Raw genomic sequence first — 15,775 nt, forward strand, 5'->3', positions numbered from 1 at the left:
GTGTCCTAGGGGGATCAGTGCCTAATACAGCTCTAAACCATGTATTAGGAAGCTAGGCTTTACAGGATGGGAGAAGAATCATGTTTTGGCTCAATGTAATAAAGCGCTTGCTGGAGAACAGTTCTGCCTAATAAAGTGGTTCTCAAACTTTTGAGTGCATTTAGGAGCTTATTAAAATGCAGATTTCAAGGTCCACTTCAGAGATCCTAATTCAGTAAATATTAATGTTGCCCAGCAGATATAACCGCACCATGGGATGCACTTTCTCAGACCAAGGCTGCTGTAAGTAATTATAGGTTCCATTTATTTCCTTCTAGTTTAAAATTTTCTGTTATGATTGAGTAGATTAAAATTCTTTTCTATAGTGCTTTTTTTATGAGAAAATAGTTAAACTTTTCAATATGAAAAGTTACATACTATGTTACAAAATTAACGTTAGTGACAACTATTAGATAGTAAAGTAGTAATTAGGACATTACTTTAAGTATCAGAAACATTAGCACTATGGCATATAAATTATTAAACTATGTTGTGTTATTTATTCTGCTTTAATAAATTTACTCAGTTGATATGTTGAGATGAAGTTTTAAAATGTAGAATTTATTAGAGAAGGTAGGAATGTGTCTATGTAGGAAGCTCATAGAGCAGAAATGAAAGGGACAGCTTTTGTTTGAGTGGACTGTGAGTCACCTGCTAGTTTTTTGTGGCAGTAACAGGTTGTTTTCTCTTAGTACTGCTGAAGAAGGATGATTATGTGCCACCGTTCTCATTTATATTCAGTCCAGTCTTGTCTGGAGTTTAGGAATCCAGATTTGTCAAGTGATACATAGCTCTTTAAAGAGAGACCTTTTTCTTTTCTTTTTCATTTGCTCTCTAGGCAAATTGCTCTTCTAATATATATTAGGTTGGTACAAAAGTAATTGTGGTTTTTGCATTATTGAAATTTGCCATTTGATATTGGAATACACTCTAAATGTGGTTATGTTATACATCATTTTAACGTGCATTTCTCACTTTATGTTTTTTTTTTTTGCTAAAGACTTAAATTACTTGCTGCTTATTTTATATTTTTTTTAGACTATGGAAATTATGTTAGACAAAAAGCAGATTTGAGTGATTTTCTTATTCGAGTTCAAAATGGGTCATTTGATGCAACAGAGACAACTGACAATAACAGTGCTTTTGGACCAAGAACTGCTAACAAATGTACAGTGTAGTGGTAGTTCAAGAAGTTCTGAAAAGGAAACAAGAAGCTTGAAGATAAAAGAGCATAGTGGCCGGCCATCAGAAATTAACACGACTAATTGAGAGCCATCATCGAATTGATCCTTATATAACTGTGCGACAAGTTGCTGAAGAACTCAGTGTTGACCATTCTACAGTCGTGCAGCATTTGAAGCAAATTGGAAAGGTGAAAAAGCTCTATAAGTGGATGCCTCGTGAGCTGACTAGAAGTCCAAAAAATCGTCATTTTGAAGTGTCTTCTCTTATTCTATGCAACATCAGTTGTATTTCTGATTGAGAATCCATTTCTCAATTGGATTGTGCCATGTGATGAAAAGTAGATTTTATATGACAACCAGTGACAACTAGCCGAGTGGTTGCACCGAGAAGCAGCTCCAAAGCACCACCCTAAGCCAGACTTGCACCAGTAAAAGGTTCTTGTCACTGTATGGTGGTCTGCTGCCCGTCTCATCTACTGCAGCTCTCTGAATCCCAGTGAAACCACTACCTCTGAGAAGTATGCTCAGAAAATCGATGAGATGCACCCCAAGTTGCAACACCTGCAGCCGGTATTGGTTAACAGAAAGGGCCTAATTTTTCTCCATGACAGCACCCAACTGCATGTTGCACAACCAGCACTTCAAAAGTTGAACAAATTGGGCTACAAAGTTTTGCCTCATCCAGATATTTACCTGATCTCTTGCCAACCAACTACTACTTCCTCAGTATCTCAACAACTTTTTTCAGGGAAAATGCTTCCACAGCCAGCAGGATGCAGAAAATACTTCTTAGGAGTTTGTTGAATCCTGAAGCACAAATTTTTATGCTACAGAAATAAACTTCTCATTAACAAAAATGTGTTGATTGTAATGGTTCCTATTTTGATTAATAAAGATGTGTTTAAGCCTAGTTATAATGATTTAAAATTTGCAGTCTGAGGGCTGCCCTGTTGTGTCAGTGGTAAAGAATTCACTTGCCAATGCAGGAGACACAGGTTTGATCCCTGATCCACAAAGATTCCACATGCTGCAGAGCACAATAGCTGAGTTCAAGAGCCTGGAAACCACGACTACTGAAGCCCTTATGCCCTAGAACCTGTGCTTCCCAACAAGAGAAGCCACCGCAATGAGAAGCTGACACACCACAACTAGAGAGTAGCCCCCGCTCTCTGCAACTAGAGACTCAAGTCCACACAGCAATGAAGACCCAGGACAGACAAAAATAAATAAATAAAATTAGTTTTAAAAAGTCACAGTCGGAACTGTAATTATGTTTGCACCAACCTTATATATGTGTGTGTGTGTGTATGTATATATATTTATATATTTGTCTTATTTGTTTTGTATTCTACCAGAATTCAAGTCATCTATTTTTTAACAGTATAAACTTGATATTTTCTGTCCTATAATCTTTTGAACTGATTTGAAAGTCAATCTGATAACCTAGATTTGGTCATAATGCAGAGTCAGATTTTGGGTCCATGAATGTAGCAATCAGCATATATTCTTTGTGAGCATTGTACATTTATAATGTAAGAATAATTTTTATCCCATATTAAATTTAGAGGTAAACTAACTTAGAGCTGAATTGTTAATAGTTGTTTTTAAAAAAAAATTATTGGGTTTTAAAAATAATTTTTAGGGGTGATCAATGGTTCATAATATAAATGGGGGAACAGTCTGATATAGAATTATTAATATATAAAGGATTATTCCAGTTTTGTGAGTACATTGCCCTGCTAAAATATGAAAGAAGATAAATCAGAATTTTACACAAAGCTTTTATTTCTTTGTGGTGGAATTTGGAATTTTGATTAATTTTATTTTTTTCTACTTTCTTCTGTTTTCTTCACATTTTCTCCTGTAAGCATTTAGGAGAAAATACTTTTTAAAATCATTGGTGGTTATATCAAAAGTCAACTGTAGTGCTTGGAAACCTGAATTTTATCTTATTAACTTTGTCCTTATTGTAAAACTTATTTTGTAGATATAAAATGATAAAAAGTTGTGGCTATTTAAATAATCCTAAATTTTAGTCTCGAGGAATTGTTCTTTCCTCACTTTTGCATATAAAACACATAAAATATGTAGAAATGCAGAAAATATATGTAGCATAATGATATGCAGCATACAATGTCAGAAAATTTACTGCTTTTAAAAAACTCAACAATTAAAAAAGTAGTCAACAGGTCAAATGGAAAACTCTTGGTATTCTATAGACATTTTTATTTTTGTGTCCAAATTTGGGCAGCATTGGCCAATTGCTTAAGTAGTAAATAATAGAAAAACTATATTGTTTTTAGTTAAAATAAAGCATTCCTAAGTTTTTTCTGCTTTGGAGAAAGTTGTTGGATAATATAAGTAATTAAATTGATGGTAGCTGGTTTAGAATAGAATTAACCTATTTGTTTTGATGGTGTTTAAACTTTAGCTGAGACACATTGAAAACAAATTGGAAGTAGCCCCTACAAGTACAGCTGTGTTTGATTCTGTCATGGATACCAAGAAATCTTCTGCAAGTGCTACCAGAAAAATTAGTAGAAAAGGTATGTATGAGGTGACTTCCAAAGATATAAATATATTAAATATGAATTTTTGGCGTTTTGGTTTAATTTCTCCATATAGTCCCATGTATTTCCTTGTTCTTTTGTCAGAGACTAGGTGCTTCATCAGCATTTAGTTCTTTTCCTTTGGTACTGAGTAGTTACGAAGCAGCCTCATGTTCAGTGACTGTAGATGACATTTTCTCCATCTTTTGATCGGGGACTTAGCACTACAGCATCACCTTTGGCAGTGAGTTTTCATTTGTTAGTGAGAATTTGATTTTGAGCCTTTAGGGTTATATATGTCCTTTTTAAAAAAGAAAAAGTACAGGTATTTTAGTTTGAAATTTAGTTGACTTAAGACTTTTGTTTTTTTTGGTTGGGATTTCTGATCAAAATTAGAATATTTATCTTACAAATACTATCATAAATTGACACTGTCAATATTTTCTTTGGTTACCTTTTATATATTTAATTTTGTGGTTGCATAATTAGTGGAATAAACCTGCAGATTAACTGAAACTATGATTCTTTTTTATAATCTGTGAGTCTTGGGTTTTAGCTGATGCATCTTTTTTGAAGTGAGAGCCTTTGACAAAAGGAATTTTTTATTTAGAATTTCACTTGGTGTTGTTTGCTTAGAATGCAGTCTTTCTCTATAGATTGAGTTACTGTAATAATAGAACCTGAATTTTTTTTTAATCTACTTGTATGGTATTCAGCTTGAGAGTGCAGAAACAATAAGATACCTAAGTTATTTTCTTAAATGCTAGCCACGTTCAGAGACAGTTGTATTTTATATCATATGTTTTCATAGATTTCCTTTTTCTTCAGATGGTAGATACCTGGATGATTCTTGGGTTAATGCTCCAGCCTCCAAATTTTCTAAATCACGAAAAGAGAAATCTCGTAGTCCTCTCAGAGCTACCACCCTGGAGAGTAATGTAAAAAAAATTAATCGTGTGGAGTTTCGTGACCCTTTGGTTTCTTACAGGTTAGTGTGGGTTTCTTTTTTTTTTTTAAATTATCTATAGAGTTAACCTATAGTATTTGTACTAATATTATAGTTTATTTTCTCAGTTTTTCATCACACTCTGAATCTAGTAGTATTACCTTTTCCATTTTCCAAAAAGGTAAAGCAAAATCTTTTATGAAATGCTAACTTTCTGTTCTTTTACAGATTGAATATTTGGGGAGAAGTAGTAATATTTACTCCAGACCACTCCGTTGTAATATGCTTCCTGCACACAAATTATTCGGTTTCTGGAAGTACGGCTTTCTTCTCCCTTATATCTCAGATTGGATGTTCTACACAGTGGTCTTCACATAGTTTAGTTTTCTTCTCTTTTTTGAGTTGGAGGGGGCTAGCATTAATCAGTTACCTAAAATTTCTTTCTTCTGAGAATGTGAGTTGGTTTATTGTTTGTGTTGCCAGTGGTTCCTTTTAACAATTTAGTTAGATGTTCAAGATTGATGAATGAATTTTAATATATGAATAGTATAAAATGCTTTGCATTTTTGTTAGCTAATTTAGGATATTTACCAGATAAGATTAAAGAGTTTTGTATTTGAGGGACGTTTTAACTACTGATAGAAATATGTTCTTGCTGTTAGGATAGCAAATAGTATTAAGTAATAGACACTGAAACTTATAGTTTGTTGTTTCATTTATAATCATTTTTTAGTATTTTAAAGTATCAATCAGTAAAGTAAGGAGTTTTTAATGATGGTGCTTGGAAATACTTAGTTTTTATATTTGCTCTTGTTCAGTTGCTAAGTCATGTCTGACTCTTTGTGACTTTATCAACTGCATCATGCCAGGCTTCCCTGTCCTTCACTATCTCCCCAAGTTTGCTCAACCTCATGTCCATTGATTCAGTCATGCCTTCCAACAATCTCATCCTCTGTTGCCCCATTCTCCTCTTGCCCTCAATTTTTCCCAGCATCAGGATCTTTTCCAATGAGTTGGTTCTTCACATCAGGTGGCATTCAGCATCAGTCCTTCCAATGAATATTTAGGGTTGATTTCCTTTAGAATTGACTGGTTTGATCTCCTTGTTGTCCAAGGGACTCTCAAAAGAGTCTCTAGCACCACAGTTCAAAAGCATCAGTTCTTCAGTGCTCAACCTTCTTTATGGTCCAACTCTCACATCTTATATTTGAGATAAAAAATTTGGATGATGAAGGTGAATTATGCTTCCCCAGTGGCTCAGCGGTAAAGAATCTGCCTGTAATGCAGGAGCTGCGAGTGATGTGGGTTCGTTCCCTAGGTCGGGAGGATCCCCTGGAGGAGGGCATGGCAACTCACTCCAGTATTTTTGCCTGGGGAATCCCGTGGACAGAGGAGCCAGGTGGGCTACAGTCCATAGGGTCACAAAGAATTGGACACAAGCAACTTAGCACACAAGCATGCAGAGGTAAATTATGGGTTTGATTTTCAGTGTGTTCCATTTGATGCAATTTTGAAATATCTAGGTGAAAATATTCAGTAGGCAGTTGGATGTTTGGGTAGGAATGTGTGTGGAAAAGTCAGTGCTACGAATATAAATATGGGAGTTGTCAGTAGCATTGAAGTGATAAAAGTGAAAAAAATAAATAGAGAAAAGGCCAGGGACTTAATCTGGGTACAAGTGCATAGTTTAGAAAAAGGAGAAAGGGAAAATTTAAAAGAATAATGAGATGCCTAGAAACATAATCACTATCAGAATTGAAACTAAATTACTATTTCTATTCTAATATTCTTTCTGCAAATAATACTACCTCACATTTAAAATTGTGTAAATTATGTGTATTTTAAGAAAAGAAACAAATATCCATAGGATAGCTGTGAATAGAACACCCTCCACCTGGCCAGCTCCATTCATCATCTAAAACTCAGCTTTTATCACCTTCTGTATGAAACACTGCTGTATCTGTTTCTACCCCATTTCATTCCCTAGCTTATTCAACCCTTCCTCTGTGCTTCCCAGGTGGCACTAGTGGTAAAGAACCTGCTTCCTAATGCAGGGGACAGAAGAGACTCAGGTTCGATCCCTGGGTCAGGAAGATCCCCTGGAGGAGGGCATGGCAACCCACTTCAGTATTCTTGCCTGGAGAATCCTATGGACAGAGGAGCCTGGCAGGCTGTAGTCCATAGGGTCATAAGGAGTCGGACAAGACTGAAGCGACTTAGTACCACCTGTGCTTCCTCTGTTGGAGCATTTTCATGCTGCATTATATTTTGATTAAATGTGTACCCATTACATTACTTTATGTAAAACTACAAATCTGTCTCATTCCCAAATCATCTTAATGCTTGTTATTTAACTAAGTATTCTATAGATATTTTTTCCAGCATTTTATTACGACAATTTTCATATTTATAGAAAAGTTGAAAGAATTGCATAGTGAACATCCTTATTCATAGTAGATATTTAATGAGTGAGTGAGTGAAAGAATGTGTGAAATTACTTTTTTTTTTTTTAAAGTTCATTTATTTTGGTCTATCTAATTTGGCTCTGCTGGGTCTTAGTTGTGGCGTGCTGAGATCTTTAGTTGCAGCATGTGGGATCTAGTTCCCTGAACCTGGCCTCCTTCATTGGGAGTGCAGAGTATTAGCCATTGGACTACAAGGGCAGTCCCTACTTTACTTTTTTTAGTTAATTTTCTTTCCCTTACGATTAAGACATGTAGGTAACCTACCATTTTATATTTTATTTTATTCTCTGTTGTTTAGTCACTAAGTTGTATCTGACTTTTTGCGATCCCATGGACTGTAGCTTGCTAGGCTTCTCTGTGGGATTTCCCAGGCAGGAATAGTGGAGTAGGTTGCCATTTCCTTCTCCAAGGCATCTTCCCGACCCAGGCATAGAACCACATCTCCTGCATTGGCAGGTGGGTTCTTTACCGCTGAGCCACCAGGGATTCCTGTTTTATTCTCTGCATGTGCTGTTTTTAGACCTTAATCATTTAAACAGTGAGTTGTTGCAGTCTGGTTGAGATAGTGAAAATAATTGAATTTAGTCTTGATCTCTAGTGAAAGCTGCAGAACTCAGTTCTCAGCCCCCGTCTTATTTAATAATCAGCCTCTTAGAAGAGGGTCTAATGTTTTTTGAGTCATGGACCCCAGTGAGAATCTGATAAAAGCTATAGACTGTCTCTTTAGAGAAATGCACACACTTGTGTACTCATGATAGCTGCAAAATTAACCATATTTTGCTGTAATAGAGTCATGACTTTAATAATTTTTGTGATATTTAGAGTTTTATGCCTAAACTGAAAGATTTAGGTCAGTATATACAATGGCACCATTAAAGTGAACCACACATATGTAATTTAAATATTTTTAGTAGTCATATGCACACACCCAAAGATGTTTTACGGTCTTTATTTTTTAATTTTTAAAAATCTGGTATGTAATTTACATTACAGCACATCTCAGTTTGGATTAAGCACATTCTAGTGCTCAATTGCCACATGTGGCAAATGTCTACTCTTTCGGAACTTGGGGGTCCAGATGATTGTTATGTCTGTTCCTATAATTTTGTTGGGTAGCTTTTCATGTCTTCTTCCTACTGCTGAGGCTTGTCTTCATTAATCTCCCTTTTAATAACTGCTTCTGTTTCTAAAATATAACTTACTAGAATGATACGTAAAATCAAAATAGTTTCTGAAGGAATACTTTTGCTAGTGTTTTTGTGAGTAGAGAATATGGACTTTGTGATGCATGCTTTGGCTGTGTCCAGTCTTCTTTGCCTACTCTGGAATTTCTAGACATGCTTTACATAACTTGAAGCTGCCAAAAAAGTTGTCTGTAGTTCAGAGAGATTTAACTTTACTAACCACGTTTATCTGGAGGTGAATGTTTATTGTACTTCCACTTTATTTCTACTCCCAATCTGTTAATTTCGTACACTATTTAGAAGTTATATATGTGAAATGCCAGAATTTGAGAACTTTTCCCCCTAGTTCTTAAGATTTTATGGAGAAGTAAAATGTACATTTTGGTAGTAAGTGTCAAGTGAATATCCAAAGTCAGATTGTATTTCTGCTTTCTGGGGTTCTTAAGGAAATCTCTGCATGCATCTTTTGCATAGTTTTATAATATGCACATTATGATTTAGATGATTTGCCATAATCTAACCTTTGATACCCAGGAGGCATTGAGCACTGAATTATTTCTAACCTACTAGAGTGTCTAAGTTTTGGGGTCTCTAATGTTTAGAGTTCTCCACTCAGTTTGTATGACTGGTTTTTGTATTCTTTATTTAAAGCTTATTATTTTTTAATCATAGGGAAGTCCATGGCACACCATCCAGTATAAGCCCCAGCCATTTAGAGTCAAAGCACGTATATTGTGTGGATGTTAATGAAGAGAAGCCTGAGAGTGGGAACCGGTTGATGTGCAGTCAAGAAGATCGGAATATACTTTGTTGTGATTTTGAGAGCTCCCAATCATCTGCCGTTGATGATACAGTTGTTAGGTTTTTAAATGATCGACCAACAATTGATGCATTGCAAAATTCTGAATGTTTGATTAAGGTGGCAGCTGCCATGAGAAGTGATGAAGAAAAACCTAATAGAACAAAAGGAAATGAGAACACTTTGAAGTCTTCTGTGTGTACCATGGGCCATAATATTGATTCAAAAGTGTTACGGTTAACTGACTCTTCTCCGTCTTCTACTAGTACTTGTAATTCCCAAAGATTAGATATCCTAAAGCGACGACAACATGATGTCAAACTGGAAAAACTCAAGGAGCGGATTAGAAAACAGTGGGAACACTCAGAAGAAACAAATGGCCAGGGCCAGAACCTGGGTCATATTGACCATCCGGTAATGGTTGTTAATGTTGATAGCTCAGTGACAGCGAAAGTCAGGAAAGTGGCAACAGCTCCACCTGCTCCAACATATAAAGGTTTGTAATCAGTGTTTACATCTTCTCTTTTCCTGCCTCCTTGTCTCCTTGTTTCCCTAGGGTGTATTGGAGTAGAGAGGATCATTTAGAATAGGGGGTGATTCTCAAATCAAGTGCATAAAAAAATTAATTCAAAGTGCATGCTAAAAATGCAGACTTAGATCCTTCAAGAGGTTCTTTTAGTTTGAGACTTCCCATATGAACCTTTAATAAGTTGTACAAAAGAGAAAATAAAAATTAGTATAAATTTTAAAATAAAATATATATAAATAAAATATAAAAATAAGTATAAAATTTCAGAGAACTGAAAGAATATTGCTCTTACTCTGTCATTGTATTTCTGTTGTTATTAGAAATTCTTTTAAAAGCAATGTTTGAAAAATACTTCAATCACTGCTAGTAAATATTTGGTTACAGAATATCTTGGCACTGACATTTTGATCCTCTTTTGTTAACCTTAGAATTTTGACAGGGGTTTTCTCCATGTTTAAGAAAACAATAAATCAGATTTCCATTGAGAAGATGCTTTTCAGAGAGAATTTCTGCTTTCAGCCTAACTCAAGTTTTTATATATGGTGGTTTTGCATATTTATGTCCCTGAAATTATTTTCACAGGGTCAGGGTCATCCATGTAAAATTTTGATTCATTGATGAGGTTAGACTTTGGTCTTAAAGTTCCTACCATTCTGGCCTTTCTTTTGCAGATATTTTTTCAAGTTCAGTATTTATAAATGTATGACAATCAAAATATAATCAAGATTGGTTTATTCTATTAATTTTAACAGAACAAACTTAACTATCTATAGCTTGAACAGTTTATCAGTTTTTTTGTGATATGTTTTGCTAGTAATATTCATTATGAATTAAAGATAGATAAGTAGCATTTAATTCTAGATAATTTATGGTAAAATTGTGGGTAGTTCCCTTAATAAAATTCTTTCTTATCCTTCTAGTTGTTTGTGTGCCATGTAGAAATTGTCCACATTGCTGACAGAGCAATTAGCAAATGATGGGGTCAGAAGTTCTGGCTGGTTCTAAGATAGTGATTATACAAAACTTTGGCTATATTTATATCAGACCCATTAAATGCAGATTGTACCTTTAAGCTTTGTTCATTCTAGAAGTCAAAGTCTGCGGTTTCAAAAGTTCTTCCACTAAGGCAGAGTTAAGATGGTTGATTTGAATCTGTGTTCTATTTAATAATTTGTAAAAATCTAAAAATTAAGAAAGAAAGCAACCTTAAAGAATCAGAGTGAAAATCTTAGGTATGACTTTGAGTTGTGACTAGATTTTGTATATTCCTTTTATTACTAGTTTTAATACTTTAGTTTCCATATTAAAATATATTATGAATGTAACTTTTATGAGGTTAACTAATGAAATATAGTATTCATTTCAGAAATCATAACAGAATATGGTTTCCAGTGGCATCCTGAGCAGTGGATTTATCTTTTCCACCAGTGAAGAACTGTTTTTCTGCTAACTTTTTGTTAGTGTAAATTAAAAGTATCTTAATATACTGTATTCTAAAGTGACATTTTAATTTCATTTGTTTAAATACTTAGTAAATTCACTTGATTTGCAGTTGAAAAGACGAAAAAGACATACATTGAAAAGCTGTATCATTCTTGTGCTCCAGTCACCTGGTCCCCTTTCTGGAGGTTACTTGTGTTAACAATTTATGTACCATTCCAGAGATAATATTCTCTTACACAAATGAAAGAGAGAGAGAAAAGAGAGAGAGGAGGAGATTTTTCTTTGTCTTTTTATATAGTTGTTAGTATATGAAACCCATTCTAAACACATTACATTTATGTGTGTATATGTTTAAAATTTGAAGTAGTGAACACAGTGGTTCTTTCATTGTTTTATACTTAGTGGTTTACATATCTTTTTCTTTCTGGTTTAAATGCCCAAGAAGATTAAGCCTTCATTGATCATCTTATTTTATTTCAAAACTTAGTACAGTGTCTTGGACACAAATGCACAGTAAATATTTTATTCTATTCAATAAATTCAATTAGTAAGAAAAATGTACACAAAGAGAATGGAAATAAAAACTGGGGAACAGAAAGAGAAACTGATGTAGATACTGAAAGCTGCTTAAAGTTGACTTATAAGTAAAGATGCAAATATAAAGAAAGGCTCCCATAAAGATAAATGTTTCCTGAAGGGAAGAGAAGAGAAAAGTGATAAGGTTGAATGTAGAGAGATGGAACGAGGGTAAGAAATGTTGGGAGGAAGATAGGTTTACATGGAATTGCCACACTTTCTTGTTATAAACTGTAGTTTGCAATAGACTAAACACTTTATAAACTTTTTGTTTATATAGCTATAAGCATAGTTGTATGTGTCCTGTGGTACAAATTTCAGGTGAAATTAAGCTTATGCTGTTGTCTTAAGAGCTGAATAGAGTACTTCTTATTAGACATGTAATTATTTTACCAGTAACATTTTATCTAGCACTTTTAAAGTGCTTTTACCAATTTTTGACTCCACTAAATTGATTTAATTTTTACAAAATATTTAATGGCAATTCTTTGGTAAGTTGAGCCCATTTGAAAATACAGATCTTTTTACTATTCTGGTTATCATCCATATTCATTACTTCATCTTTTTTTGCAAAGTAACATTTTAAGTTTAGTATATTTCTTAAGGAATAGTGATAAATTTGAAGTAGGAAACCAGAATGATAATTTCTAGGAAATAGCACATGTGTAATGTTTGTTAAGAAATAGAACAAGTATGTTTTAAGCAACTGTTTTCCACACTTTGGTTGTCTGATTTTGCCTGCGTAGACAGAAGCTTGTCCATTTGTTCAGCCATAGGCAAAATCAGAAAAGTGTGATTATTGTTGTTTCTCCTCAGACTTGAAAAGGTAGTTTCTTTCTCGGATATCCATAATTTATGATTGACAGTCTTTTATCATATAATTTGGTGCTTCTCCATTTCTAGTCTTTTTGAACAAATGTATATTGCTTTGTCTAACTGAAGCTTACTTTTCCAAACAGCACTTGTTAACACATTATGTGGTAGCTAATGATGCATTCCTCTTTTAAAAGCTTATAAAGCTGTTCAACGTTTAATTATTAGGGATGCACAAATTAAAACCACAATGAGATACCATTTTATACCTATGAGGGTGACTATAATAAAAAAGACAATAACAAGTGAGGATATGGAGAAATTGCTGGTAAAAATGTAAAATGGTGCAGCTTCTTTAGAAAACATTTTGATAGTTCCTCAACAAGTTCAGCGTAAGAGTTACCATATGACCCAGCAATTCCACTCCTAGATATACTGCTGCTGCTGCTGCTGCTGCTAAGTCGCTTCAGTCGTGTCCGACTCTGTGCGACCCCATAGACAGCAGCCCACCAGGCTCCCCCGTCCCTGGGATTCTCCAGGCAAGAACACTGGAGTGGGTTGCCATTTCCTTCTCCAATGCATGAAAGTGAAAAGTGAAAAGTGAAAGTGAAGTCGCTCAGTTGTGTCTGACTCTTCGCGACCCCACGGGCTGCAGCCTACCAGGCTCCTCTGTCCATGGGATTTTTAGGCAAAAGTACTGGAGTGGGGTGCCATTGCCTTCTCCGCCTAGATATACTACCCAAGGGAATTGAAAAAGGTATATTTACACACATCCTTGTGCATATATGTTTATAACGACATTATTCATAATAGCCAAGAAGTAGAAAACAGCCCAGATGTTCATCAACTGGTAAATGGATAAGCAAACATTGATATATCTGTACAATGGAGTATCATTCAACAATAAAAGCTAAGTGAAAAGCCAGACACAAAAGGCCACACATTGTAGGATTCTATTTATATGGAAATGTCCATAATAGGCAAATCTGTAAAGATAGAAAATAGTTGAGTATTTGGCAGGGAATAGAGGGAGTAGTGTGGGGAGCAACTGCTAATGGTTACAGGGTTACTTTTCAGGGTGATGAAATGCTCTAGAATTAGATGGTGGTGATAGTTGTGTAACTATCTGAATATCCTAAAAAGCAGGGAGTTGTACACTTTAAAAGAGTGAATTTTATAGTATATTAATTTATTTCACTTAAAGTTAATAATGTAACAAAACTTTGAATGCAGTATTGATAAGGATGTTTTGTATTGTTGGTTATATATTAGGCTTCAATCCTTCAGAGACCAAGATTCGAACACCTGATGGGAAAGTGTGGCAGGAGGCTGAGTTTCAAAACATGAGTAGAGAACTGTATCGTGACTTAGCACTTCACTTTGCAGGTGAGAGTAGAGTGTTCCTAGGTTTTCAGTGTTTTATCATGCATACTACCTAAGCTGCAATGCTGAAACATAAAATTGTCACCAAACTAAAGTTATTTCCCATTTCTAAATGCATGGTATACTTAAGTGGTGATATTGTCAGTCACAAGACTCTTAGCTTCTAGGCTTTGCTCCAGGGTTAAATTAGCATATATAGCTGAAAAGACAGAAACTAGGCTATTTTTAAACTAAGGGACATTCTGAGTGGGCTTGTCTGATTTGAAGGAAACATAGGAGTCTAGTTGAAGTTTAGTAGCCCTCTGAGATCTTTGAAATGGTCAGTAATTTGGTGGGCAGCAGATAAGATACTGTGAGGGCAAAAAGCAGGAAGAAAAATGAACATTATCAGAAGGGAATAATGTGTGTTAAAGGATTGAAAATAGAGGAACTTATGGAAAACTCGAAGAGGAAAATAGGAAGATCATACATATAATATTACTATATTGAAACCTTGTATGATTTGGGGCAAGATGCTGCCCAACATTTAGTCTCCTAAATGTTTTACAGTTGAGGAAGTGTAAGGTCAAGGAGTAATTTTCCCATGGTTGCATAGAGCAGTTAAGAATTGAAGCCAAGGTTTAAAACCAACTCAGTCTGACTCTGAAACCTGAAAATTTTCTGGTAAGCCCTAGTAGAGACTCTGATAATAAATATTATGGCATTCACAGTCCAGTCCAATTTTCCTACTATTATTTTTGAAACAATATCTTCAGAAATTTTTTCTCATATAAAAAGGAAATATAATGTAATAGTTAAGAGCGAGATTTTGGAATTAGTTTACAAGGATTCAAATTCTGGCTCTGCCACTTAATTAGTTTTTCATACTATCTGTGTTACATAAACTCTCTTCCTTGGTTTTCTCATTTGTAAAATGGGAATGGTAATATGCTTCATAGAACAGTATCAGTAGACTAGTGGAATGATGTATGCCAAAGAACTCTTAAAGAGGTCTGCCTATTATAGTCTGCCTTCTCTTTTGTTTCGGTGGGTCAACTCTCCCACTGCTTCTGTCTTAAACAAAACCCATCTACTTCTGTATTAAATTCCAGTTGCTCTAGTGTATTTAAGGACATTACTACAGCCCTGTTTTCTCTTTTCCATTATCAAGTTTTCCCTCTCTATGAGGTCATGCCCATCAACATAGTGTTTGATAACATGCTGTTATCTGGGCCATCATAAAAGAACCCCTCTTTTGGCCCTACTCTGCTTTATTTCTCTCCTTTTATTTACAGTGAAGCTTCAGAAAGTTGCTTTATCTTCATAGTCTCCAATTTTTCTCCTCCATTTTACTCTTGAATCCTTTCTGTTAGGTTTTTGCTCCTACTTCTCTGTGGACTGCTGTTACCAAGGTCATCAGTGACTTCCACATCGCTAAATCCAGTGTGTAATTCTCATTTGTTATCCTGCTTGATCTCTTAGAAACATTCAGTTCAGTTCAGTCGCTCAGTCATGTCCAACTCTGCGACCCCATGGACTGCAGCATGCCAGGCTTTCTCAGAGCTTGCTCAAACTCACGTCCATCAAGTTGGTGATGCCATCCAACCATCTCATCCTGCGTCGTCCCCTTCTCCTGCCTTCAATCTTTCCCAGCATCAGGGTCTTTTCAAATGAGTCAGTTCTTTGGATCAGGTGGCCAAAGTATTGGAGTTTCAGCATCAGCATCAGTCCTTCCAATGAATATTCAGGATGATTTCTTTTAGGATGGACTGGTTGGATCTCCTTGTAGTCCAAGGGACTGTCAAGAGTCTTCTCCAACACCACAGTTCAGAAACATCAATTTTTCGGCACTCAGCTTTCTTTATGGTCCAACTCTCACATCCATA

The 15,775-nt window shown here is 35.2% G+C and overlaps 1 protein-coding gene across 4 annotated transcripts in view; it reads left to right on the top strand.

The window, feature by feature from the left end:
• CEP350 (centrosomal protein 350) overlaps positions 1 to 15,775 on the top strand; it is a 162,501-nt gene that overhangs the window by 29,562 nt on the left and 117,164 nt on the right. For 2 of the 4 annotated variants that reach the window (XM_019976221.2, XM_019976224.2), the window contains exons 3-7: positions 236 to 282; positions 3,655 to 3,769; positions 4,601 to 4,760; positions 9,040 to 9,662; positions 13,800 to 13,913. In XM_019976221.2, the coding sequence (XP_019831780.2) occupies positions 236 to 282; positions 3,655 to 3,769; positions 4,601 to 4,760; positions 9,040 to 9,662; positions 13,800 to 13,913 (1,059 nt within the window). The remainder of the gene's footprint in view (positions 1 to 235; positions 283 to 3,654; positions 3,770 to 4,600; positions 4,761 to 9,039; positions 9,663 to 13,799; positions 13,914 to 15,775) is intronic. The other 2 variants (XM_019976222.2, XM_019976223.2) reach the window with 2 other exon arrangements.

The sequence above is a fragment of the Bos indicus genome, chromosome 16 (assembly GCF_029378745.1).
Source record: "Bos indicus isolate NIAB-ARS_2022 breed Sahiwal x Tharparkar chromosome 16, NIAB-ARS_B.indTharparkar_mat_pri_1.0, whole genome shotgun sequence".
NCBI classification, from domain to species: Eukaryota; Metazoa; Chordata; class Mammalia; order Artiodactyla; family Bovidae; genus Bos; species Bos indicus.